Source organism: Anomalospiza imberbis, chromosome 21 (assembly GCF_031753505.1).
Source record: "Anomalospiza imberbis isolate Cuckoo-Finch-1a 21T00152 chromosome 21, ASM3175350v1, whole genome shotgun sequence".
Lineage (NCBI taxonomy): Eukaryota > Metazoa > Chordata > Aves > Passeriformes > Viduidae > Anomalospiza > Anomalospiza imberbis.
Genome location: NC_089701.1, coordinates 9,963,227 through 9,989,988, shown reverse-complemented (window position 1 = coordinate 9,989,988; position 26,762 = coordinate 9,963,227). Strand labels below are relative to the sequence as shown.

The 26,762-nt window shown below is 48.8% G+C and overlaps 1 protein-coding gene and 1 long non-coding RNA gene across 3 annotated transcripts; one reads left to right on the top strand and one right to left on the bottom strand.

Annotated features, from left to right (window-relative positions):
* Window positions 1–95: 95 nt before the first annotated feature.
* Window positions 96–25,958, top strand: FKBP15 (FKBP prolyl isomerase family member 15). Of its 2 annotated transcripts, XM_068211563.1 has the most exons (30): window positions 96–240; window positions 1,412–1,521; window positions 1,823–1,907; window positions 2,437–2,506; window positions 3,962–4,036; window positions 5,110–5,208; window positions 5,597–5,746; window positions 6,452–6,520; window positions 7,437–7,580; window positions 7,997–8,142; window positions 9,139–9,187; window positions 9,888–10,007; window positions 10,246–10,339; window positions 11,047–11,150; window positions 11,788–11,881; window positions 12,599–12,708; window positions 13,466–13,576; window positions 14,202–14,296; window positions 14,899–15,001; window positions 16,705–16,737; window positions 18,234–18,405; window positions 19,201–19,337; window positions 19,734–19,889; window positions 20,302–20,454; window positions 20,778–20,870; window positions 21,275–21,385; window positions 22,172–22,279; window positions 22,462–23,210; window positions 23,607–23,697; window positions 24,348–25,958. In XM_068211563.1, the coding sequence occupies exons 1-30, from the start codon at window positions 188–190 to the stop codon at window positions 24,420–24,422; spliced, it is 3,759 nt and encodes a 1,252-aa protein (XP_068067664.1). In that variant the 5' UTR covers window positions 96–187; the 3' UTR covers window positions 24,423–25,958. The 2 variants fall into 2 exon arrangements, with proteins under 2 accessions (XP_068067664.1, XP_068067665.1); XM_068211564.1 differs by lacking the exon at window positions 16,705–16,737.
* On the bottom strand, window positions 15,418–16,419 carry LOC137486350 (uncharacterized). Its single transcript, XR_011005695.1, has 2 exons — window positions 16,073–16,419; window positions 15,418–16,041 (listed from the first exon to the last, which is right to left on the bottom strand). It is a non-coding gene; the product is annotated as an uncharacterized lncRNA (long non-coding RNA).
* Window positions 25,959–26,762: the final 804 nt, after the last annotated feature.

Here is a 26,762-nt window from a genome sequence, read left to right as displayed (position 1 = left end):
CCGTGGCGTTCCGCTCAAGCCCCGCCCCCCGTGGCGTTCCGCTCAAGCCCCGCCCCCCGTGACGTTCCGCTCAAGCCCCGCCCCCTGTGGCGTTCCGCTCAAGCCCCGCCCCGGCCGTGCCGGTGCCGCCGGGCCGTAAAGCGCCGCCGCCGCCGCCCGCCCGCCCCCGCCCCGGCCGTCGCTGGCCATGTTCGCGGCGGCGGAGGAGGACGACGCCGATTTCCTGTCCCCGGCCAGCGGGTGAGCGCCGGGGGCGCGGCGGGACCCCCTCTCCGGCGCCGGCTGGGCGCGGCGGCCCGGGCAGGCCCCGGTGAAGGCCCGCGGCCCCGGTGAAGGCCCGCGGCCCCGAGGGGCGCGCAGGCCGCCCCCAGTGCAGCCAGGGCTGCCCTGCTGTGAGCGGGGGTGCCGCCGGGGAAGGGTCCGGCTGCCGGCGCGGCTCGCAGCGGCCCCCGGTGTGCCCGGGGCTGGGGTCTGGGGTCTGGGACCCTGCCTGGGGACTGCGCTTTGCTCGGGACCCCTCCCGCGGGGGGCGGCGGAGCCGCTCCGCGGTCGGCAGCGCAGAGAGCTCGGTGTTTCCACGTAAACCAGGAGTGCTGGGAAGCCCGTGGTCGCGGCTTTGGGGCTGTTCTGCCGCCGCTGGCTGCTCCCCGGCTGTCCGCCAGGGTTCCACCGGGATCCTGGCTGCGTGCAGCGCTCCCAGGTTTTTGTATCGCTCACTTGCTGCTGCTCCAAGAGCTGCAATTCCATCCCCACCCCCTTCCGGGAGCTTCTCTTATAAACTAATCCGCTGTCTTTATAGAAAGTTCAGTTATGTTTTAAAGGCGTGGCAGTGGTGTCATCCTTTGTTTGAATTATTCCCTTGCCCCTTGATATCAGGAATAGGTTGAGCGTAACTGGCCTTAAAGGAGTGCAATTGCAAACAATGTGTCCTGAAGGAACAGCCTCCAGCATTAAACCCTCTGCCCTTAGCTGGGAATGTGTCTGCCGTTCTAGAAGTTAATGGGAGAATGTGTTTCCTGACATTTAAAGACAAAACACTCCAGGGGCTGAATGGTGGTTTCTCTGTCAAATATTATTTTGGGTATTGTAAGAGTCAGCTATTTCATGTCAAGCCAATTCTAGTCATTGCTTCAAAGTAACTTCTTTTTTTGTGTAGTTTCAGTTCTTACACCTCCAGTCGGTTTTTGAGGAAATGAGACACAATTGTACCACTTTCCCAACCTCTTAATCTACAGTTCTGCCTATTCAAACTTAAATGGTTAATTAGCATAGAGCAACTTAACCTGCAGCCCTTTGTTTACTTCCAAAGTGGTGGTAAATGCTTTCTATTTGATATAACTTCTAGTTGAGGTGTTCATTATGTATAATGCCCATGTTAAATAAGGTTAAATGATTTTATTTCCCTTTCTAGAGCCAGATTAGCCTCTCTCTTTGGCCTGGATCAAACAGTCTCAAACCAGGGAAATGAATTCTTCCAGTTCACTGCACCAAAGCAGCCCAAGAAGGGTCAGACAGCAACTGGTGAGTAACTGGGCTTGAGCATGGGGAGCATACTCAGCAGCACATGTGTGTGGGGAGAACAGGGGTCCTGGTGAAGAGCAGCAGAGCAAATAATTTCTTGAGCTTTCCTCAGGGATGTTTTCCTCCAGTGCCCTCCTACACCTGGATTTTCAACTGGCCTTGGGTGACTTTGGAGCACAAGTCTTTGTTTCTTTGTAATTTCCTACTGGAGTTGTTTTTCCCTGGGGGAAGGAACGTGTTGTGGTGGTGCCACCAGCCAGTCCTGTGCCTCTGACAGCTGTCCCTGTCTCTGTCCCCACAGGCCAGCCCCAGAAGGCACCGGTGGCCCCGGCAGCCTCAGGAGCCCCCTCGGTGCTGGTGGCCACCGCGGTGCTCGCGTACCGATAGTAAGTGACTTCTGCTGCAGTCTGTGTCCCTAACCCCAGAGGGGAGATATTCCTGGATAAATGGGAAGAGACGGTTGTTTTCAGACATATCTGCATGGTGGGAATGCTGCAAGGCAATGGAAGTTTCTGCTCAAGAAAATTTCAGTTGCTGAGCTGCAGCTCTGGTTGAGGCAGCTCTGAGATAAAGAGCGAGCTGTGGCTGGGAGCTGTGTCCTGCCTGCTGGGCTGAGATGTGCACTGCTTCAGGAGGCTCTGTCAGATGCTTGTGGTTCATGCACAGAGGCATGAGCATGAGCAGAGTGAGAGCACTAAAACCGTTTGATGCTGCCATCATGGAAAAACACTTCTGGATCTGTGAGAGCAGTTTTCAACTCACTGCACAATGTGTGCTCTTGCCTGTGGGCAAGAAGGAATGTCTCTAAACTAAGCAAGACCGCCTGACATTTTATACCTGAGGAAAGGGATCTGAACTCTAAAGAATTCTGAGTTAGAGACAGTTGTGCAGCTGAATCTCTCCCTTATCTTGCAGTACAAATGGGCAGTACTTGAAGCAAGGCAAGTATGGAGCAGCTGTAGTGGGGAACCATGCCACCAAAGAGGTGAGAGATACTTTTTTCCCTAACTCTGGCATGCTGAGGGCTCACTGCTATTAATGGAGTTTTTGTGAGCTCTCCAGGTGTTTTGCTTTTGATGTTGCTCTCCTGCTGCCTTTCTGCCCCCTGGGTTTTCTTGGGGCTCAGCCATCCACCTTGGTGACATCTTTCTTTCCTGCAGTCTGTGAGTTTGTAAGATCTCTTAAAACTTGTGCCTAAAATACTTTGCAGTGTTTCTGGAAGTCATTTTGGTATTTATTCCAAATGTCTTTGACACCTAGATCACGTATTTGTGCATGTGGAAATGGATATAAAGGAAAATTCTGTCCAGCAGTACAGAGATGTTTTGCTTAAGTTTTGTTCTTTTGGTATCAAAAACATCTTTCCTTCCCAAGTGTTTTGAAGAACAAAGAACTGAGGATCCCAGTACATTGGTGTGTTTGAAAGTTACTTTGAAAACTCTCACCCGTCCCTGGTGTTGGTATTTGTGATGTTTCATATCCCCCAAGTCCTCATTCATGTCTCACTAAGTTGCTTCTGCTTTGGCAAGAGCAAAATAAATCTTAGTTTGGTGACTAAATTTCTGAGTCAGTGATCTGGGAAGTGTTGAGCTCTGTTCTGGGGGAGCTGGGGAGGACAGGCAGTGCAGGAGGAAGCTGAACCAGCTTGCTTCAGGCTGCCTGTGTGACACCACATCCAGCTGGGGGCAGTCAGTTGGTCACTCCCAGTTCACCACTGAGCTGTGTCCAGTGCAGGTGCACAAAGGAAAACACATTTCCATAATAGATTGTTTAGTAGAGCCAAATATGTCAATAAAACTCATATCTGTGTTGTTTAGTACTTGGAAAATTCCCTCCAATTCAGTGTGTTGTGTCAGTGGGCTGATGCAAAGATAAAAGATTACACACACAAACCTCTGTAGGGAAAATGTCTTTCCAAAAGGGTGATCAGGACCTGGCACAGCTGCCCAGGGCAGTGGTGGAGTCCCCATCCCTGGAGGGGTTTAGAAGCCATGTGGATGTGGCACTTGGGGACATGGGTCAGTGGTGACCTTGGCAGTGCTGGGGGAATGATCTTGGATGTCTCTTCCAACCTAAAAGCCTCTGTGATGGTTTGATGCCGTGTGTGGTGACTTCTGTATCTGGAAGTGTTAGTGCACCATCTTTTTCCACAGTAACTGTGAAAAATGTGGATTTAGTTAAAGCATCAACTTAATAAACACTGGTTGTTTATTATAAAACGATGAGTTTCACTTGCTTGGTTGCTGCAGCTAAATAAAACCCTTGAGAATAAACCAGTTTTAATAAGTGTCACAAAACTGTTAAGTATTTTTGCTGTGGTATATTTGACAAATAAATACTGAGTCTTAGGCTCTGCATGTGACAAAGCACCTTAGAATTGAAGACATGTTGAGTTCCTGTTTTTGTTCTTTTTCCTTGTCGAATTCCTTGTGGAATCCAGTACAGGATCCTCCTTTACATCAGCCAGCAGCAACAGATCACCTCTGCAAGGATCCACCCAGGCTTTGTGCTCACGGTGAGACTCTGGCTTGGAAAAGCCTTTTTTGATCACAGCAAACACGAGGTTGGCTCTAAAATTCTTCCTTAAGCCTTGGTTTAGAACCTTTGAGATCAAACATCTGAGTGGCAGAGCTGGAGGTGTCCCAGTGTGACTGTTCTCCTCCTCATGTATTGCACAAGAGGCTGTGACGGCTCCCTTTGGCAGGGCACCTCCTCGGGAGATTTCCAAACCAAGGCTCCTGTAGGAGGTAAATTATTACCTGTGCTCACAGAGGTGTTTGGGGTTTGCAGCCCTGTAATGGATAAAACCAGCAAAATTCTTTTGCTGAGAATTTCTTGTTAAGTGTCTGAGAGAATATAACTGAGTAAGCAGAAGGAAATGACAGCAAGGAAATATTTTCTCTCAGAAAATTTACACTCAGCATTTTGCTGCTGTTGAGAACAATCTGGAGCATTGTGAGCTCTAAAATGGAATCTCTCAGGAAGTTGTTTTCTGCCAGTTTTACAGAAAATTGATGTGTTGGTTTACTGTTCTTAGCTTGTCATCAGATGGCATCAAATTTCTTGGTATAAGAGACAGAAATTTCACTTCAAAACAATGAAATTTCTGTCCCAGCTTAGACCTTGCTCTCTAGTTTTTATATGCTTATAAATATTCTTATAAGCATTCTTGAAAAATTAATGGGCTTTATAGTAAATTCTGATGACATGGGCTTAGAAGTGAGGAAGAAGTGATTTCTCCAGCTGATTCTGGAAACCTAAATACAACAAACTATGAAATGTAAATTACTTTCACTTAAAAATTCTCAGTATATTTTAAAGAACCAGGCTTCACAGAAGTTTCTGAAAGGTTTCACCTTCCTGTGTGAACTGTAGCATGTAGAAGAACTTAATATTTGCTCATATATTTGACTTATAATAATTTTTCCATGATAATGAGCACCTAAATAAAAGCTAATTCTGAACTTGAGCAGTACAACAGCAGGGTTCTTCCTGCTTAATTTCAGTAGCTGTTATTTTAAGCTTCTTTTGGATGTGGATTTTTAGTTCATTTGATGTCTAAGATAGAACTGATTTCCTCTCCCACAGGTTCAGCCCAACAATTACAGCACGTTCTATGATGATCAGAGGCAAAACTGGTCCATCATGTTTGAGTCAGAAAAGGCAGCAGTGGATTTCAGTAAGCAGGTAAGCTCCTCTCTGGGCCAGGTAGTTCTGATGGCTGGTTTACAGCAGGGGCAAATCGAGTTTTATTTTCACTGGAGTTCAGCTTCAAGTGGCTGCATAACTGTGATGGAGACACATCTGAGAGGAGCCTGCCCTGAGTTTTGTTCATTAAAACAACTCTCTTTGAGGCAGGCAGCCTGTTGCTTCTCAAGATTCCCAAGTACTGCATATCGATAGTTCTGTAGAGCAGAGGGTGTTTAATCAGCAGCATTCAGCACAAGGAGATGTGGAATGCCCTGGGAGTGCATTTCTAGTGTGGGCTTGATCAGTACAGCAAGGAATGCATCAGATTCACAAGTGGGACTTGTCCATGACATGCCAGAGACACTGCCAGGCTTTCTCTCTGCAGGTGTGCATTGCCAAATGCAACAGCTCTCCAGCACTGGACTCAGTCCTCTGCCAGGATCTCCTCCTGGGAGAAGGGCAGGGGGTGGAAGGAGGAGACTCCCTGGAGGTTGCCTATACGGGATGGCTGTTCCAGAACAACGGGCTTGGACAGGTAAAGACACCTCTGCCACCTCCTCATGCTGAGTAGGACAGTCCCTGGTAGGAGCCTGCACATCCAGCATAGTACTGGTGTTGATTTAAAGGTGTACTCTGGGCATTTGTGGCACTGTAAGTGGGGTCATATGCATTGCCTGTAGAATATCAAGGGATTCTGACTTGTTAGAAAAAACAAATTCCTCACTGGAAGGGTTGTTGAGCATTGGCACAGGCTGCCCGGGGCAGCAGTGGAGTCGCATCCCTGAAAGTGTTCCAAAACCATCTGGATGTGGTGCTTGAGACATGGTTTGGTGGTGAACAGGGCAGTGCTGAGGAATGGTTGGACTTGGTAATCTTAGAGGGCTTTTCCAACCTTAATGTTTCTATTATTCTGTTTTGTTCAGGGGGAGGTGATTGAAATGCTTTTAAACTTCCTTGGGCACTTGCACACATGAATATTTAATGTTGTGTTTGGCTTGACCCAGCCCTGTCCTAAAGCAGATCTGAAGTCTGAGTCTCCAGTTCTTTGCTTCATAAAATTGTACTTCAGGAAATGGACTAAAGCTCTGTCTAATGGCTGAGAATTAATTTTGGTAGTAGTGGGTTGGGAAATAGCACTTAACCAGAGGTTCTGGGAGTTTATGGAGCATGTAAAGCAGCATTCAGAATTTTGAAACAGTTGAGAAATCCATGTGTTTTGTGTTCTTGTTCAACTCCCCAGGTGTTTGACTCTAATGTTAACAAAGACAAGCTGCTGCGGCTGAAGCTGGGGTCTGGAAAGGTCATCAAGGTACAACTTCTGGCACTTTCATTACAATAATTTAAGTCTCAGAGCTTTGAATTACTGCAGATCTTGTTCAGGAATCATACATGCTATTTCTGTTTCATTTATTAGCAAGCACTCTGTGACAGTGACTCGCTCAAGCTTTGCACAATAGAGCCCAGTCTCCTTCTCAACATCAGTGTTAGACAGGAGTTGTCCTCTTTGGTAACAGAGGAAACTTCCTGTTTTCAGGAGCTGGGGTTTTGTTGTCTTTGTTTTTCTGGAAGTCACTTAATCCATTCCCTTGGTCTTGGGGAACCCTGTTTCTAAAGGAAACAATTTTTCATCCTGGTGTTGCGATACTCCCTTAAGTTATCCCATAAAATCAGGGTTTGAGTCAGATGTTTTTGTTCAGGTCACTTGCATGACCTGAGTAATTAATGTATGACCTGCATAATTCATGTATGACCTGTTACAAGTTGTCTTTTATTGAAGATGTGCTATTTGTCTACTTTGTTTTATCCTGTATCTTGCTAATTTTGCCTGGCTGTCAGAGCCATCTTGTTCAGTGCTGGCATCCCTTAGGCAGTTTGCATTGCTCTGACTTCATGTTCCTCATTACAACTATATTCTTTGGTTGCTTTGTAAATCTAACCAGAGCAATTCAGATCTCCTTGGAGTCCAGTTCTTTCCCAGAATGCTGAGTGAGTTTGCCACTGTGTGGTGGAGCTGCATCTCTGTTCTTAAGTTAACACCGGAATTTACAACTGGCTGTCAGGATTTGTGGCAAGACAAAGGTTTAGTGCTGCGCATTTTAAATAGGATTTTGCAAGAATCTCTCTATATGCGTTTTGGAACCTCTGCCTGAAGTTGTCCTAATTGGGGTAAATAATGTCACTGATCCAAATGTTGCTTTCTCTTCTGTTGCCTGTACAAACCAAAGGGCTGGGAAGAAGGAATGCTGGGCATGAAGAAAGGAGGGCGAAGGTTCCTCATCATTCCTCCAGCCTGGGCCTACGGGGCTCAGGGCGTGGCTGCTCGTGTCCCTCCAGACTCCACGCTGGTGTTTGAGGTGGAAGTCAGGCGGGTGAGTGTCTCCTGCCAAATGTTTGGTTTCCATCTGTTTTGTGACTGCAAGGGGGGAACCTGCTGTTAGTGTGAGAACTCCAGCCCAGAAACTGTTAGAAACCTCAGCAAGATGTGTATCTTTAATTCAAACAAACCCAAAAGAGAACCTTAAACCCAGAAAATCCCTCAAGGCTGTTTGTTGTAACTGTCTTGGGATCTTCTAGCTGTCTTATTTGTGAGTCACTTGGGAAAACAAAATACTGTGGGAGGAATGAAAGGATGTGAAGACTCAGCTTCTCCAGCTCTGAATCAACTGGCTGCTTTTCCTTGAAGTGCAGGAGCTCCATGGGCAGTGGCATCACAAAAAAATTGATGAAAAATTTTATAGGAACCCAGAAAAACATCTCTTTTTTTTTTTGCTTCATGCTTTTCAAGGTGAAGCTGGCAAAGGAGTGCTCTGGTTCAGATGGGCTGAGTGTCAATTCAAGGGATTCCCCTGCACCTTCTCCAGTTCCCAGCTCAGATGGCTTCTCCTCAGACTCGGGTTTAGTGCCTCCCTCCACCATCCCTCCAAAGCCTGGGTAAGAGGCAGTGTGGCCTGAACAGCTTTCTGTGTTAATGCTGGTGATGCCCATCAGCACAGTGCTGCACTAACACCTCATTTGGCAAATATAGGGCCTCTGTGCCAGCTCAGTGCCCTCCATGTGGCAGGGCAGTGCTTGCTAACAGGACTTGCTGGAATTTTCTGTTTGAGTGCTGACTTCCTGATTAAAGCAGCTGGAATGGGCTCCAGTGAAGGAAGTCATTCCAGCATTCCTGAGATCCAGTGGGATTCAGCTGTGTGGGTGCTGCTCTAACGGCTGTCTCATCTCAGCTGGCATCATTGCCATCAGTTTGGACCTTCTCAGTCTCCACAACTCCCTGAGAAGAGGGTGTCACCAGGTGGGGTTGGGTGCTTTTCCCAGAAAACAAGCGACTGGGGAGAGGAAATCACCTCTTAAGTTACTCCAGGAGAGGTTTATGCTGGATATTAGGAAAACCTTCACTGATAGAATGGTCAAGCATTGGCACAGGCTGCCCAGGGTGGAGTTACCATCCCTAGAGGTGTTCAAAGAATGCACATGTGGCACTTGGGGATGGGGTTTAGTGCTGAACATGCTGGGGCTGGGTTAGTGGTTGGTGACTCAACCTTAGATGTATTTTCCAACCCTAACAACTCTATGTTCTGTTCCTTAAATTAAATGTGTGTCACCCTTTTTAGGGAGTCCAAGTGCTGCTCTTGTTGCCTTAAGTAATTTATTGGACGTGGTTAAAATTATTTATACCAGAATGTGGTTGCTAAAGCAATCAACAAAATTGTCTTTCCATAATCAGCAGTTCCAATGGGCTGCAGTGGTGTCCTGAAGATATCTACAGATAACACTGCAAAGAATGTTCCAGAAGGGTTGGCTAAAAGAAATGCTCATGATGTGAGAAAGCAGCTTTCCTAGGGAGAGGTGTATTTAACTATTTATAACTGCAGGATGTTGGCTCCTGAATGGCTCCTGGCTAATCTCCACTCCTGTTTGGCTTTGCAGGGAGCCAGCTGTTCGGGCCAAGTCCAACTCCATCAGTGAGCAGCTGGCAGTAAGTGCTGCCTTTTCCTATTTTGAAGCCTGAGTAGAGAAGTTTATTTTCACTTTAAGCATTGGGTACTGCTAAAGATAAAGTGAGCATCATGCAATACACTGGAATGTTCACCTTACAGCACCTTGGGGTCTTGGTTTTGAAGGAATTAATGGTTGGACTTGATAATTAGTGGTTGGACTCCATGACCTTAAAGGCCTTTTCCAGCCTTAATGATTCTGTGATTACCAGGACCTGAGGAACCCCAGCCCCAGTTCCTACTCTTAAAAGCAGAGTGACTTTGACCATGTGGATGTTCACAAGGCTGGTTGTCTCTTGAGATAAATGGACAAATTTAAAATAGGTAACAAAGGAATTGGGACATTCAGGATAAGTTCATAGAGCTGCATGGGAATTATTTGTGCCTCCAGACAGAAAGAGCTGCTAAGCAGCTTCCTGAAATCACACGTTTTCTTGTTGTTTTGTGCAGAGATAGATTTTCCTCTGTAGTGACAGCACTGTCATCCCAGAAAGAGGATATATAAAACAAACCAGATTAACAGTCCTGGTGCTACCTTGTGTGCTTGAAGAGCAGATTTTCATACAGTCATTGAAAAATTGAGTCAAAATTCAGTCTGAGATTGAGGTGTTGGTAGTACCCCAAAAGCCTGGGCTGAGACAAAGGGGAAGTAACTAAATGGTTTTGTTTTTTTTTTTTTAGAACCCAGATGTAGCAAAGGCAAAGCTGATTTCTCGGATGGCCAAAATGGGACAGCCCATGCTGCCTTTCCTTGCTGGGACAGCAGGGAGCCAGCTGGACTCCAGTGACTCAGAAATAGAGGTACCAGTCACAGCAGGGTGACTCTCACTGCTTTTCCTGCACTGGGGGTTGGTTGGTTGGTTGCTTGAAGTGGGATCTGTAGCAGTGGCTCTGCCCTTGTGCAGGGAAATCTGCTCTGGTTCTGTGACAGAAAGGTTCCACTTGGGTTCCTGGGGCATCACCTTGTCTCAAGTGACCTTGGGTTCAGGCTGTTGGCTTGTTCTTTGGTGCTTCTTGTAACATGTAGAAATGTTCTTAGGATCCCAATACTCTGAGAGGGGCAACACAGCCAGTGGCTTCGACCAGACCCTCCCAGCCAGCTCAGGCAGTGCTGCCCACAGTGTCCACACAAGGTAATGTGCTGGGGAGCTGCTGCACTTCATTCCACTCCAGGAGGGCTGTGGGAACAGAGCGTTCCTTCCAGGAGCTGAAATATGAGCTGAAAGCTTCTGATAAGGCTTGCTGATCCATGAGCCACTACTCCATGGAGCACAAGACAGCCCTTGGAGTGTTTCTTCATTGTGGTCTTGTGCTTGAGGAAGAGCAGCCACCATGCCTGAGCTGTCCTGTCACTGGGCACTGAGATTTGTAGACCATGGGATTTGTAAATGGAATGTTACAAATCCTTTCCCAGTGAACAGCACTTTTAGGAATGATGGAAATCCAAGTGAAGGGCAGCATGGGGCTGGCAGCTCTGCAGGGCTGGATGTGTCTTCTCATGGTGGAATGGTCACATCAGCTGCTGGTCAGCTGAGCGGCCTTCAGAGTCAGTCTGAGTCACACCTTGTGTCAGTGAACTTCAGAGCTATCTCTGAATGAAAAGAGGCTGTTTAAATGGAGCTAGAAGTGGGATTTCTCTGCTGAAAGGTTACTCTTTTCTTGACCTATTATCACTTGCTTGACTGGATTTAATTTTCACAAGGTTGCAGACAGGGTTTTGTTAAACTTTTGTCTGTTTAGTGGTTTGGTTGTTGGTGGGGTTTTTTGTGTTGCCATTTAACACTAGGTGAATTATTTTGAGCTGCTTTATAGCATGCTGACTTTATTTCTTCCTTTTCAGTACCTCAAGCATCTGGTGCTGCACCTTCAGTATCTTCTGCTGCTTTAATTCCTGCAACGATCCAGCCCCATTCAGCTCTGCCTGGAGGAGCACAGGGCTTTCAGGTACCAAATTGAAATCAAGGAGAATATTGGCACTTCTGTCCTTTCTCCTGAGTCTTCTCCATTGCTGGTAGCAAGGACTTTAAGGGTGAGAATTACAGACTGTTTCCTGTGACTCTTTGGCATTCTCAGGTTTTCATCATATGCCTCTTAAAATTTATTGAGAAAGGGCTAATTTTCTGTTTATGATGGGTTCTTAAACTAAGGATGAACCAGGCTTTGTTAATAGCTGGTTTTGTAGTGGATACAACAAAAACTTCCAAATTGCTTGGCAAAGAGCAGTAAAGTTGCAATCAAGTTGTGCTGTGCTTTTTGAGCTCTCTTTAGGAAATAACCTTGTGTTCAGATTAACATAACTTCAGAGGGAGCTGTTCACGTGCTGAGCTTTGACTCTGACAAATGTAGGGTGACACAGTTTTGTTGAAATTTGAGTGAAGATGGGAACTAACTAACCCTCAGAAGAAAAGTATTACTTCCCTTTCACAATGAGTGTTGTGTATTTGGACTCTCCAACTCCTTCATTCTTGGATTTTTTTTCTTTGAAACCTCATCCTTGCTCTTGGGCTTCAAAAATTATGAAACTGGGAGGTCTTGAGGTAATAACAAAATGCATTCTAACCTATTGAACTTGTCCTGCAAGGCATATCCAGGAATGGCATTTGCTTACCCCCAAACTGCTGCATCTGCCTCTCAACTCCAGCCTGTGGGTCAGATGTATCCTGCTCCTTACCAAGGTATGTTTTAAAAGGTACCTGCTTCTCAGAGGGCTGCACCACATGCAGTAAACAATTGGTGATGGTGATTTATAGCTGTGGTAGCTCTGTGCTGTTTCACAGATGCTTATTTTTTAATATCAAATAGGGGCAAACACTTCCCAATAAATACCCATCTCTTTCTTACCATAAAGAGCTTTGTGCAGTGTGAAAGGGGCTAGAATTTGTGTCTTCCCAAGACTGGGCATTACTAAAGGAATTTGGTAGATGGTGCTTCCAGTTTTAATTAAACTTCCAGCCAGGGAAAGAATTGAACTGTAAAAGGCAAAACCTAAGAAGGATTTAAGAACCATTAAGTCATCCCAGCTGGTGAAGTCTTGAGTGTAGCTGAGCCTTTCTTGGAGCCTGTTTTTTCAGTGCAGTTTCAGAAGCTGACCTTCACTGCTCTGGTTTGATTGTGCCTGTGCTTTGATTGTCCCTCTGCTGCTCTGGTGTGCCTGGGGGCTTTGCTCTTGTTGAGCTGAGCTGTCATGTGGCTCAAGATTTTCCTGTACTCAGACCTGCCTGTTGAGGTTATTTGGGAAATACCTACATTATTCACTTTCCAAATACCATGTCCTTTTCATTTCTGGGCAGAGTGGCTTTGCTGGTGGCAGGCTTCACGCTACCCAGCTTTTGCTGTGTCTCTGTGGAGGTATTTCCCCTTGTCACTATAAATCTCTCTCCTTTCCCTTCAAGCCCCTGGAGATGTCACTTCCTTTTTGATGACAGAAGCTCGGCAGCACAACACTGAAATCCGACTGGCTGTGAGCAAAGTCGTGGATAAAATGGATCACCTGGCTGCCAAGGTATGGATAAAATGGATCACCTGGCTGCCAAGGTGTGGATAAAATGGATCACCTGGCTGCCAAGGTGTGGATAAAATGGATCCAACTGGCTGCCAAGGTGTGGATAAAATGGATCACCTGGCTGCCAAGGTGTGGATAAAATGGATCACCTGGCTGCCAAGGTGTGGATAAAATGGATCCAACTGGCTGCCAAGGTGTGGATAAAATGGATCACCTGGCTGCCAAGGTGTGGATAAAATGGATCACCTGGCTGCCAAGGTGTGGATAAAATGGGTCACCTGGCTGCCAAGGTGTGGATAAAATGGATCACCTGGCTGCCAAGGTGTGGATAAAATGGATCACCTGGCTGCCAAGGTGTGGATAAAATGGATCACCTGGCTGCCCAGGTGTGGCCTGCTCAGGACACTTCTGCTCTCCAAGTGTGCTGAGAGCAGTTGGCTCTATTTAAATGCCTGCATTAAGTGATACAGTAAATGAGTAAAATTCCAATATTATCACACCTTCAAGTGGCAGCAGTTCAGCTGCTGTGTAAAAACAAAGCTTAGGCTTGGGGAAAGGTGCTGTCTTACTGTCTTGAGTATCATGTGATGCATTGTTTGGAGGATTCCCTGCCCTCTGGGACGTGTCACACGTGATTCAGTGCCTATTCACTGCAGCTGAGCAGAAGGAACAGTGAAAAGCCTCTTTGCACATGTCTGACTCTCACCTGCATCCATAAATTCATTTCAAATGGCTTAAGAAGGGTTTCTCCCTGCAGGTGGAGGAGCTGAAGAAGCAAAGCACTGCTAACAGCTCCCTGCTGCCTGGCATCTCCTCTGTCACTATGGAAGCCTCCATGATCATGAGCAACATCCAGCGCATCATCCAGGTGAGCATGGCCAGCCTGGTTTCACTTCCATCAGGAGCTGGGGCTCCCAGTGTTATCCTTAATGAGAGCAAATGTCCAGTCACCCATGGCTTCTGGTTTTGTGTGGTCAGAATGAAGATGAGACTTAGAATGATTTCCATCCCTCTTTCCCCCTCCAAAAAGCTCTTCTCAGCATTTTGGGGTTTGGGTATTTTCTGAGTCAGAGTTGTGGGTATTTAATGGGCTTTGACAAAAGATTCACGTGGGAGAAGTTCAGCTTCTCAAACCATTATGGATTTAACCCCCAGTCTCCAGCAGAACAACTTCACAGCTGAAGTACCATGTTGTAGAAACCACCTCCTGCTGCTATTCACCATTTAATTTTATGTTTTGAAGCCTTTCTAAGCAGCAGCCTTAAAAACTTGGGGTTTGTGGTTAAAAAAGTCAACTAGACACAATATTTTCTAGAATGTGATTTGGCAGCCACTGTCCTGTGCCAGGATTCTGCTAAATGTGGCAGGTGCCTTCCTGAGCTGCTCCCACAGAAGGAATGAGCCTCACCACTGTCCTGCCCCTAATAAACCCAAAGGTTTAGGAACTGCTGCAGTCTGAGTAAGCTGAATATTCACGCTGAGCTGTGCTTTAGGAGAATGAGAGACTGAAGCAGGAGATATTTGAGAAGAGCAGTCGGATTGAGGAGCAGAATGAGAAGATCAGTGAGTTGATTGAACGCAACCAGAGGTAAGGGGTGGGAGCCTCATTGCATTTCCAGACTCCCCAGCTTACACTTGGGCATAACTGAAGGGTGTTTGTTAGGAGACAGCCATATTCTGATATTTTGAATATTTTTCCTAAGATATTTAAAGTGTGGGATTCTTCCCACCCTTTCTCTGCAGGGCTTATCCCCAAAACTCTGATTTACAGTAAACATGAATGTGTAAAAGGGGAACAAAATCCCTCATGCTGTCTTTGAGCACATTTGCCCTGCTTCTGGGAGTTACTTTATTTGGGCTGGCTTTTTAGTGAGGTGGAGAAATTGTAGGGGATGTGGTGCCCTTTGTGAAGTTCAGCTGCTACCAAGCTACCAAAACTCTTGGAGCATGAGACATTTTCAGAGAGGTGAAACACTTATCCCAGCTGATAAAACCTCTGCTGTGCCAGGCACAGCCCTCCCACCCCTCTGAGATCAGCCTCTGAGTGCAGCACATCCTGTGAAATTGTCTGGGACTTGTCACAAATTCAACAGAGAGCTCCTGTGCTTTGGAATATCACCTTTTCTGTCTGAGCCCCTGGCTCCAAGCCCTGTGTTTCCAGGAATGCCCATGGAGTCTCCCTGTTCACAGGTATGTGGAGCAGAGTAACCTGCTGATGGAGCAGAGGAACCACTCCCTGCAGACAACAAATGAGAACACACAGGCAAGAGTGTTGCATGCAGAGCAGGAGAAGGTAACAGTGGCATGAACAAAGCCAGGGGTGTTGCATTAAAACAAGCTGAAGCCTTGTTAGTCAAGGCAGTTTTCTTAGAAGGCAGCTGCAGTTCTGTACTTTGTTTTGAGAAAAAAAATGATGTTTTGGTGGCTTTCATGTCCAAAGCATCACAGAGAATATAACCATTTCGTGCTGTCGTAACTTTAATATTGTTACCTTGTAGGAAAGTGATTTATTGTGAACTGTATAGGCACGCGGCCAATGTATTGAGGAATTGTGTATCAGAGGGCTTTTGAGTTGGAAATACTTCAGTTATGTAGTTGCACTGATAGTTCCAGAAGAGTTTTATTCCTTTTATATAACTGACATAGAGTGAATATAGATACAAGGAAAAATATTTCCTGCTGGAGTTTCTTCATTGCACTTTTGTGCTCTTTTAATGCTAATCAGAAGCTGTTTTTCTCCCAGTAACACGTTGTGCTTTTATGACAGGAACTGTTGGGAAATAGCTTTTAAACCAGTGAAATGCATTTATGCATGGCTGTATATCCTGAACCATTCCTGTAGGCCAGCCTAGCCCAGGAGTGCTGCTCTGGCTCTGCCACTGCATGGTGCCTGCTCTGCTTTCTCAAGCACTGGCTTCTTAAATTACACCAAGTCCAGTCTTGCTCTGTGCTCTCCTGCTGAGCTGTCTCTCTCCAGTTCAAATGTGACAAATGCTTCCTCTGTGAGAACCACAGCTTGGTGCACCTAAAGCTGACCAGAACTGCAGCTTTCCTAAGTGTGATAAAGAGCAGAGCAGGGAAGGGCTGATGGTGCTGAGAGCAGACAGGGAAGGGAGCTGCTTTTCCACCCCTAGCCCAGGCTGCACACCCGCAACATGTAGGAGGGGGAGAGATTCTAACCAGGAATAAGTCAGACTGAAATAATAAATTAAATTCCTTTCTCAGCAAGGACAGCATCCTGATGGTACAATAAAACTTGGAGAGGAATCATCTTTTAGAAGTATAAGATCCTCAGGAGTCTTTTGGGCCTCATCTTCAGCAGGACCCCAGTGACTAAGGGATGTCACTGCGGGCAGGGACTCACTGAGGCAGTCACTGCCCAGGGATGATGTTACATGAACAGGCTTCAGGCCAGACCAGGAAAGCCCTGCCTTGCACTGGGAGACTTCCCCTGGTTCTGTGGGAGTATTGACTGTAAATGTGAAGGCTGGTGTTCCTTCCTCTTCCCTTTATCTACCCCAGCTTGCCCTGGGACTGCAGTCACTGAATCCCCAGGGAAGAGGATTGATTGGAAGCTGTTTTATCCATTGTTTACACACAGATTTACTCACCATTTATTTGGTTGTACCCAGGGTCACTGAGGTGTTGGTTACTCACTGCTTTTGGGCTGTGGATCTTTGGCTGGCAGAGCAAGTCACAGCTTTAGGTGAAGACTTGGTAATTCCCCAGCTCCCCAGTGCAGGTCACAGCCAGGACTGCTCCCAGCTCTGGTGTGTGACATACCCTAAGGATACCTTTAGTGTCTGTCTTTCTGCATCAGGCTTCACTCCCTTTTTCTGTCTAAGCTTTTACAGTCCTTGGAGTAATTTAAAGGCTTCTCTGGCATGCCTTAGGCTCCTGTTATGAAGCATTTTGCTTTTCTGCTGATGAATGCCTCTGCCTTTTAAGTTGTGTTCTTAACCCTTCCTGTTTCCTGTCACTGCTTTCTCTTCCCAGCACATGCTGCCAGTGGATCGGGGCTGGGACCAGGTGAGGCAGTGTCTGCTGACTGTGTAGGTGGTAGATGGTTATGCCCTAGGAAGTGCCAGCTCAGCTTCCTCTTGAACTAGAAACTGATTGGCATGAAAAGAATTCTCAGAGCTTGAATGAGCACAGATGAGCACTGGAAAAGGGCTTTAGAACTGGCAGTGTGTCCACTGGCCCCCTCCTTCTTGGGGAGCCCTTTCCAAGAATTCTCTCATGTTGCTGCTTGTTCCACTCCCCATGGGACAAAAGGACCACTGGCAGAGCAGGTACAGGTCACCCAGGAATCCTGGTGCCTGAAAGCTGGAGGCTGGAGCTGAGCTGTGGACATGAAGCATCCTCTGTAGAAACTTCTGTCTAGTAACACTTCCTGCCACAAGATCTCCTATTTTTGTTTTCTTTATTTGCCATTAAAGACAGAGGCCAGGGTTAAAATAACCTTTAGATGTCTTTAGCTGTGCCATGGGGTTTGGTTTTAGCATGCCAGGAGTCAGTGTAGCAGTGGAACATCTATGGAAGCACAAGAGGAAAGCAGATCTGGTTTTGGCCACTCTCTGAAATGCTGCCTCCTCTTTAAAATGAGTGGTGTGGTATCTCAGCCCTCCAGGTCAGCACATCCTCATCATCACCATAGTTGGACAATTTTGCTCACAGCTCTTCTGTGCCAGAGGGTGTTGGTCCTCCTGTGGAGGGAATTCTCTTAGGGGGATAAAGCAGAGAAAATCCAGTTCTCCTGACCTTACCTGTTTCAAGAATGTGAAAAATCTGTTGGGAATCTTGAAATAGGCAGAGGTGTGGAAGCTGTTTAGGGATTCCCTGTGCAAATTCTGTCTTGCAGAGCATGCTCTGGAGTTTGTGCGTCACTCAACAAGATTGGGAAGGGGACTTTGTGTCTGTCTGGATGCCTTGAGCCCCTGATAACATTGTTTAGGAGTTGTCTAACAAGCTGTGCTAGTGCCTGGTTTTAGGTGATTCACTGACTCTCAGCAACCCTAAATCTAAACAGGTCCCCAAATGACTGAGAGCTGTGCTGGGAAATGCCATCCTTGCCCATGGGCAGCTGAGGTGACCTCGTGCTGTGTGCTCTGGGGACAAGGTGCTCTCCTGGCTGGGCCCAGCCTGTGTTTGAGTGGCTCTTCAGTGATTTGTAAGCTTATGGAAGGCAGTTAGATATTGCAGCCCAGGCTTTTTACTCAAATAGATGTTTTCATAGCCTGAAAACTGAGCAGAGCCACCAAGCACTGGTACCAGGCTTAAACATATTTAACCTTTTCAGGAAAGCTCACTGGGTTGAACTGATGTGGTGATGAGGTTGTTGGTGGCCTCGTGCAGCTTTCTAGTCAGTCTGGACAAAACTGACATGGCAAAAAAGTCACAGTTGCCTCCTCAATCTGGAGATGTCTTCCCTGATAAGGCATCCAACCCTTTTTCAGCTCTTCCTGAGAGAACAGTTCTGCTGCTTCCTCACATATCCCTTTTCCCTGCTCCATTTTGTGCTCCAGGCCAAAGTTGCAGAGGAGCTGGCAGCTGCCACAGCCCAGGTGTCCCAGCTGCAGCTGGAGCTCACTGCCCACCAGAAGAAGGAGATGGACCTGAGGAAGCAGCTCTCCTGTGCTGTGCAGGATGCAGAGAGACAGGAGGCACAGCTCAACAAGCTGCAGGCACAAGTGGCAGGTGAGAGCTCCTTCATGGCTCTTTTCTTTGATAAGTTGTAGTTTCTTTCCTGTCTTCTGGGGTATCTTCCTGCTTTCCCTAGGACCAGTCACAGGAGATGGAAGAAGGATAAGGGTGCACTGAAATATCTGTGGGAATTGCATCCTTGTCACCACTGAAGGCAAAGTGGGATGACTCAACAAACAAAATCATCCTGTTACAGGGATGCCTTTTGTAGAACAATCTCTTGGCTTTTCTGTCCACCCTCCTGTAGAGCAGCCAGAGATGTTCCAGTGAGAGCTGAGATAAACCTGAGGTGTGTTCGTTCATTCCTCTGTGCTGGGCACTGCTGTGGCACCACCCTGAATCCTGGGCTCACTTCTGAACCCCACATGACAAGGAGGACATTGAGAGGCTGGAGCACCAGGAGAGGCTCAGGGAGCTGGAAAGGGGCTCAACCTGGAGAAAAGGAGGCTCAGGGGGGACCTTGTGGCTCTGCACAACTCCTGACAGGAGGGGACAGCCGGGGGGGTCAGGCTCTGCTCCAGGGAACAGGGACAGGAGGAGAGGGAACGGCCCCAGGCTGGGCCAGGGGGAATTTAGGTTGGGTATTAGGAAAAATGTCTTCACAGCAATGGTTGCACAGCACTGGAACAGGCTGCTCTTGATAAATTCTAGTCCCCACTGCAGGCACAAGCGGAGTCGTTGACTGCACTGTGCAGGAGACTCTGGTCCTCCCCATCAGCCCCCAAAATGTGCTCCCCTGCAATTGAGTTGCACCCAAACTCACGGGGAAATGTGGGGGTTTGTTTGCAGAGCTCCAAGAAGCCTCTCAGGACACTCAGAGCAGGTTCAAGGCTGAGAAGCAGAGCCGCAAACAGCTGGATATGAAGATTGCAGCACTGGAGGAAGAGCTGACAGACCTGAGAGTGGAAAAGGAGACTCTGGAAAGGGTATGTCCAGTGCCAGCAACACAGTTTGTTGTTTACTGAAGGTTAACCCAAAACCCAAAGGTTCTTGCTTTTAAATATGTAAGTTAAGTAAATCTTGACTCATCTGCAGGCTGGTGGATCCTTTGTGCTTATGTTAATTTTTTAAAAATTATTGTTTCTTTATTGTTATTCATTATTGTTTATTTAATTAATTTTTATTATGTATTTATTTTTTTATTTATTATTTATTTATTTAATGTCTTATCCAGTAATGTGTCAACCTTCCTTACCTCTGAGATAACCTCAGCTTGATTTCAAGTGATGAAGTTCCTTGCACGAAGAACCTCCTTCTTGCCTGAGGGAGAAAAGCTCCTTTGGTGCAGTCCGGCCTATTCTATATCATGTTCTGTACTGCAGAATCTTGCAGAGAGGAAGAAGAAATCCCTCTCAGAGAGAGCTCAGGCAGAGGAAGAGATGGAGGAAATTCGCAGGTCGTACCAGGAGGAGCTGGACAAGCTCCGGCAGCTCCTGAAAAAGGCCCGGACCTCGACTGACCAGGCAGCAGCAGAGCAGGTGGGGACTCAGGGGAGCTGCTGCTCCATGTCTGGAGGGCTTGTGGGAGCCTACAGATAGGAAATAATGTGGAAATGCTCAGGTGGGGGAGAAATGAGAGCATTACCTGCTTGAATTCACGGGTTAGTGTCAAACTGAGGAAAGGAGAGGCACCGAATTGAGATTCTAGTAGAGAGAAGAATATGGGACTTGTGAGGAGTGAAAGGTTGATCAGAAATATGCCAGGAGATTTGAAATCTGAGCCAGATCACCTGGCCAGCCTGGGCGTTTGTGGCTGGAGCTGAAGTGAGCGTGTGGGTATGAGCTGGTGGCTGCACTGTGTCTGTGGGTGTCCAGCCCTGGGCTTTCACCTCTTGTGCAAACACAGATGGGGTGTGTGTGTTCCTGATGGTGTCTCCTATGCCATGGGCAGCTGTCAGTGATCCAGGCAGAGCTGGAGTCCCAGTGTGAAGCCAAGTGTGAGCGTGCCCTGGCCTCAGCCAAGGAGCAGCACGCCCGGCAGTGCCAGGAGCTGTGTGAGCAGAGGGACTCCCTGCAGCACCAGGTGGCCCAGCTGGAAGAGAAGGTAAAGAGCTGTTCTTTATTGCTGTAATGGCCACTAAACACCAGCAGGTGTAACCAACAGTCTTCTCCCACCTAACTGGGGCTTGACTTTCTAACTTCCTGCCTGTTATGGAGCTTGAGCTCAGCCATCTGCAGGTGCAGGCGTTCTGTTGGGTTGGGTTTATTATGGAGGAGGGAGAGCCAAGGTGCTGGTAGTGCTGAACTGCAGCACCAGCTACAACTTCCACTTACCTGCACTGTCCTGAGTGGCTGTTGGTGAGCAGAGGCCGTTTGGAGTGGGTGGCACTGCCAGGGGCTGTACCTGCTCTGCTTCTTGTGTTTCAGCTCACGGCTCTCAAACACTCAAAAAAAGCAGAGGAGCAAAAATTGTCTGAGGCTCAGCAGCGTTTGGAGGAGCTGGAGCCTATCCAAGAGAAGGTAAAGGAATAACTCAGCAGCTGGGTGGGAACTGGAGTGCAGGGAACACCAGCCTCAGGGTGGTCCAGAATAATGAGGATGGGAGTAACAGAATATGGTAAGGAAGGGATAATTTCATGTAGTTTCCAGCAAAACGGAACAAACCCAGCCTTCATCTCACTGAGATCTCAGTGGTGCTGCACCCACCTATTCTTGGTGGCACTTGAGGAGCTGATGACACAATTGTGGTTCTCCAAGGCTGGCTTGGGTGTCCTTATTTTGGTGCTGTTCCTTTCAGCCAAGTCTTTTGTGACAGGCTTAAAACTCCACTCAGACTTAGTGCCTCACTAAAACCCTTGCCAAGTCACCCTCGAGGTGGGGCTCTGGTGTGAGGAGCAGCTCTGAGGGTGGCTTTCCCTTGGCAGTACTCAGCCCTGCAGGCAGACGTGGGGGTGCTGAGGGCTCGCTACGAGGAACGGATCCGAGACCTGCAGAAGGATCAGGATGGATCTTCCCCTGCAGACTGCACTGAGCAAGTGAGCTTGACTCTCCAGTACTTCTCCTTCCTAAGCAAATGGATTTACCTTGAATTATTTCTCTTTGAACTGACATAAAAAGGAAAAATACAATTTTCTCCACAGAGCACTGTATTTGTAGTGACAGTCCACAGAGGAAGAAAGGATGGGATTTTATCCTGAAGTCATGGTCACACAGAATGGTTTGGGTTGGAAGAGACCTTAATTCTCATCAATTCTATCCCCTCCCACGGGCAGGGACACCTTCCACTGTCCCAGATTCCTCCAAGCCCCAATGTCCAGCCTGCCCTTGGGCACTGCCAGGGATCCAGGGGCAGCCACAGCTGCTCTGGGCACCCTGTGCCAGGGCCTGCCCACCCTGCCAGGGAACAATTCCCAATATCCCAAAATCACATCCATCCCTGCCCTCTGGCAGTGGGAAGCCGTTCCCCTTTGTCCTGTCATTCCTTGTAAACAGCCTCGCTCCATCTTCCTGCTGCCCACTTTGTTGTCTGACTTTTATTTCTTGGTAAAACCCTACATTTGAGGTTTAAAAACTAAAATAAGAAGTGCCAGTCTGCCTTGGCTTTGTGCAGCCTGCCTCAGTTTGGGGGGAAAAGTTTGGGTCACATAGAGTGGTTCTAAGTTAAGGTGGCCTGATGTGGTGAGAATTTCTGTTTTGGAAAGTAGAAAAACCACCTCTGTGTGTTTGGATTTATTGCTTCTTCTCTTGGAGAAGTGCCTGATGTTGAGTGCAGTGCTTCACGTGCTCATGAATTGTATGTTTCCTGTCATGCTGTCTTGCAGGTAAAGAAGATCATGAATGGTGTATTTCAGTCTCTTCGGGGTGAATTTGAGCTGGATGAGATGTACAGTGGCAGGACAGTGCTGGGGCTTGTCATGAACACTATCAAGGTATGACAGTGGTGAGAGAAGAGAGAGAGCCTTGGGCTAAAACCTCACATCTGTACTGTGAGACTGAAATAACTGAAGGAGAATTTGTTGTGGGTGGCAAAGCAGCCTGGTAGGAGGAGGTGATACAGGTATCTGTGATGGTTTGTATTTAGGGTGTGTGTTCTCTCTACTCCCTTTTCCAGACTGTGACACTGCAGCTGCTCAACAGGCAGCAGGAGAAACCAGAGCATGGCAGTGAAAATGAGGAATCTGGCACAGGAGCAGGGAGACAGGAGGGATCACCTGGAGCCAAGACTGAGCACAGAGAGCCCCTGCAGCACAGCCCAGCACAGAGCACTGCACCCCCAGCTGATCCTGGGGAAGAAACCAGAGGCTCCCTACAGCCTGAGCAGCAAGGCCAGGCTGCTCCTCACCCTGCTGGGCCCAGAGCTCCTGAGGAGGAGCAGGAGACACAGAGCACTGGGGTGGCAGAAGAAGAGAAGGTTCAGGAGGAACATCTCCCTCCTGCAGCTGATTCCAGCCTGGATGCTGAGAAGGGGCCTGTGCTTGCAGGACAGCCTGTTCCTGGGCTGGAGCAGAGGCTGGAGAGTGTTCCCATCGGGAAGGCTGACCCAGAACAGGATCCCTCTGCAGTGTCTTTGCAGGCAGCAGCTGCAGAGCCTTCTGTTCCAGGAGCCAAGCCAGAAGAGGTGGATGAGGCAGCACTTCCAGCACATCCGGCTGTGGAGCAGAAGGCAGAGGAGGCTGGGGAAGGTTTAGAGCCTCCTCCCTTAAATGGGGAGGAGGGGAGTGGCACAGAGCCGTGGGATGGAGCTGGCTCCGAGCAGGATCGTGCCTCAGTGTCCAGCAGAGCAGAGCCAGGCTCAGCTGTCCTGGGAGACGCTCCAGGATCACAGGAACTGGGCTCCAGCCCCAAGCACACAGATTCCAGGTGAGGAGTGGTGCTGGGGCTGGGACAGCAGCTGGTCCAGGTGTGTCCCTGCTGCAGGACAGCACAGGCTGGGGCTGCAGCCCCTCATGGGGGGCACTGGCTGGCACCAGCCAGGAGCTGGCACAGACCATGCTGCCCAGGGCACATTCCACTGGGAGCAGCCCCAGAGCTGCATTGTGTCTGCTGGAGGCAGCGGAGACCATAACCAGGGAAGTGTGCAGTTCCTGTGCAGTGATCCTGGTGCCTGCCAGCTCCCAGAATTGCCCTGCACTGCTGAACAGTACCTGCCACAAAGGTTTCCCTTGGTGAAAAAGCTTTGCCATCTCTCAGTAACAGAATTGTAAAAGCAAATCCCATCCTCTGAGAGCCAGCTGCTCATTCTTTATCTCCTTGCAGCCTCTTTGAGGATGACAACTTCTTTGAAACAGCGTCTCCTAAACCACTGAAGCCTCAAGTTCCCTCTGAAGAAGAGGATGAGGAGGAAGTGGTATGTATTTGGGTGTTTGCTCTGATTGAGGCATGGTCCGTAGCCTGTCTGTAATATCCTCCCTTTGGCAGTGGGGGCCTGGCTGAGCTCAGAGCTCCCCATCCATTCCCTGTGTAAATCAGGAGTGTTTGGGGTCGGTGAGGAGCTGGCTTGGCTGAGGGAGTGGTGACAGACTCCTGCTGGCATGAAATCACTGGGACTTGCTGGGTTAATTGAAGGGTTTTAGTGTTTGGCCCCCCTCCAATCCCTTTTAGCCTGTAAGCAGCTCCTGGAATCACAGAACCACAGAATCCTTAGGGTTGCAAAACACCTTTAAGATCATCAAGTCCAGCCATCCATGTAGCATCACTCACCATTGAACCATGTCCTCAAGTACCACATCCACCCACTTTTTGATGGTGACTCCACGCTGCCCTGAACAGCCTGTGCCAATGCTTTACATTCCTTTCCATCAAGATTTTTTTCCTGCTATCTAATCTAAACCTAATCTAAACAGCAAACCACCACATGAGAAATAAAAACTTGGGTAATGAGGCTTCTTGTTCCCAGCTCCTCAAAGCTGGCAGAGATTTCAGAGCAGTTTGTGTAGTGATTATGAAATGCCAGGAAGCTGCTGGGGCTGACCAGTTTCCCTCTGGTGTGGCTTGCAGAGCATGAAGGGGCGTCCCCCTCCCGCACCACTCTTTGGTGATGATGACGATGATGACCTGGACTGGCTGGGATGAAGATGTGGCTGCTGAGCCCTCTCCTCTGGGCATGGTCTCTTCCCATACTCTGAGCCCTTGGCAAGCTGCCCTCGTGGGACCTTGGGAATGACCAGGGACTTCCCAGCTCCTGTCCTGCAGATGGATGGCAGCAGGGGGCTCTTCCTGCACTCATGGGTGCTCAACCCTGTCACTCTGAACTGCCAAACACTCTGGGGTTGGGCTGAGTGCAGGAGCCACCCACTGTCCCCCTCCCCTGAGCCCTGGATTTATTAATCTCAAACATGTTGCAAATAGGAACTTGGTGAAGAGCTTCAGCAGAGCAAGTCTGGTAGGATCCTGCAGTGGCAACACCCTGTTAAGAAAATCAGACTAAAATCTCCTTCCCCAGTGATGAACTCCTTGGAATATTTCTCTTAGTCCCCAGGTGGCTCCCAGGGACCCTGCACCCTCTCCCCACTGTGTCTGAGCCATGTGCCACTGGAGGTTCCCCCAGGAATCCCAGTCAGGTGTTTCTTGTGAGCCCCTGGCTCTGCACAGCCTGGGGAGCCCTGGGGCTGAGGTGGTTCAGGTGGGCACTGACTCAGTTGTGGCACAGATGCTGCTGGGCCCTGGAGCTCTGCTAAACCTGAGCAGCTGTGCTGGGTGCAAGGAGCCCAGTCCCTGCTGTGTGTCAGACACTCACAGGCAGCTCAGCTCCTGTGCCCAGAGCTGAGGTGGCTTTTGCTGGCCTGTGTTTCCCTGTGGGAGCAGCAGCCCAGCTCTGGGATGTGCTGTGTGTTTGGGAAGTCCTTCCCCATAGCCCAGCCCCTCTCCCGTGCCTTTGGCTCTGCTGCTGTTAAAGTGTGACCATCCCAGCACCAGTTAAAGGGAACAGAGGGCTGGGACACGAGGCCCAGGCTGGGCTGGGCAGTCTGGGGTGTCACCCTGCACTCTGAGGGGACCAGGAGGGGAAAGGAGTGAGGACAGAGCTGGGCAAACAGCCTGGGCTCTCACAGCACTTTTACTCATGGGCACTAACACATCTTCACCCCAGAAGTCTTTAAAACAAATAAACCCCTTTGTAAAATGAAAGGATTTAAACTAATTCTACTAATTCTGTGGTTTGGTTTCTACACCTGCCTTTACAGTCTCTGACTGGAATTAGATCTCTGTCCCCCTGGAGGTGATTTCTTGGGAGAAAAACACCCAAAAGTGCACTGGTGGTGTTGGGGGGTGTGGCAGGTCCCTGTGCCACAAATTGCCAAATGCAGCTGAAACTGGGGCAGAGACCAAAGCCTGTGACAGCCACCCTGCTGCCATGCAGGGTGGCCTGACCTGGGCCTTCCTGGGCATCACTCAGTGCTCAATATGACGGTGTTTGAAACTGGATTTTTGGGGGTGCTTGTGCTGCTCTGAGTGTGACTGCCCTGGTGTTGCCTCTGGCCCCGTCCTTGCAGTGTCCCAGGGCTGTTCATTGCTCATACTAACAACTTCCACTTCTTGTTCCCCATTACAGATAGACACCCTGAGGGATTTGCATTTCACTTCTTGGAAAATAAAGTGCAATTAAACCTGTATATTTTGCTTGCAGTGGCTTTACTTTAGTCTGGCTTCATCTGTCACCTGAAAACTGACTTTGACTTAAATTGATCTAGAAGCTGTTCTTGTCTGGTGTTGTTGAAGCCCTCTCCTGGGAAAGCAGAGTAGGTCCTTTGGTGTTGAGCTCCTTGGGCTCTCACACTGGACTGGGCTGGGGTGAGAAGCTGGAGCACAAAAAGCTGTAATGGTCACGGAGGGCACTTGCCAGCTTCCCCTCAGATTTTAGGGGAGGGGATCTTGGGCACCTCCAGGGGCATGCAGAGCCCAGTCCCTCCTGAGCTGCTCTGGGGCTGCAGAAAGGTTCAGCTCTACTGTGCCTGGGAGCCCTGAGCAGGGACTGGGGTGCAAGAGTTGGGATTGAAACATTCAGGCCCAGCAGGTACCACCACCCCTTCCCCACGCCGGCCTGGGCTCGGGATCTAAATTAACCCCGTCTGTGCCTGTGTGAGCACCTGCCTGGGGTGCAGGGAGGTGAAGGGGGGAGCTCTGGGTTCCCAGGGGCACAGCAGCCCCGGGGAGGGAGGGAGGGAGTGCCAGGGCCCAGCGGCGCCGATGCTGCCTCAGGGGCTGTGCTGGGCTAACCCCGATCCCGGGGGCTGAGCTCTGGCCAGAGCGGGGTGAACCGCGGAGCGCTTTGCTGAGGCTGTGCCCAGGGGGTTGCAGGGGGCTGGGAAGGAGAGGATCCCCTGCTCCATCCTGGCCCTGGTGCTCAGCCCCTGCCCTGCCTGCCGAGGCTCCTGGACTCACAGAAAAACACCGGACGCGGGGCTGGACGCACGG

Bases quoted from the DNA above. Each gene is read 5' to 3' on its own strand.
- FKBP15 (XM_068211563.1), top strand. From the start codon at position 188: ATGTTCGCGGCGGCGGAGGAGGACGACGCCGATTTCCTGTCCCCGGCC. The intron at 5,747-6,451 runs GTAAAGACACCT...TCAACTCCCCAG, and splicing joins AGAACAACGGGCTTGGACAG to GTGTTTGACTCTAATGTTAA. The intron at 21,386-22,171 runs GTGAGCTTGACT...GCTGTCTTGCAG, and splicing joins CTGCAGACTGCACTGAGCAA to GTAAAGAAGATCATGAATGG.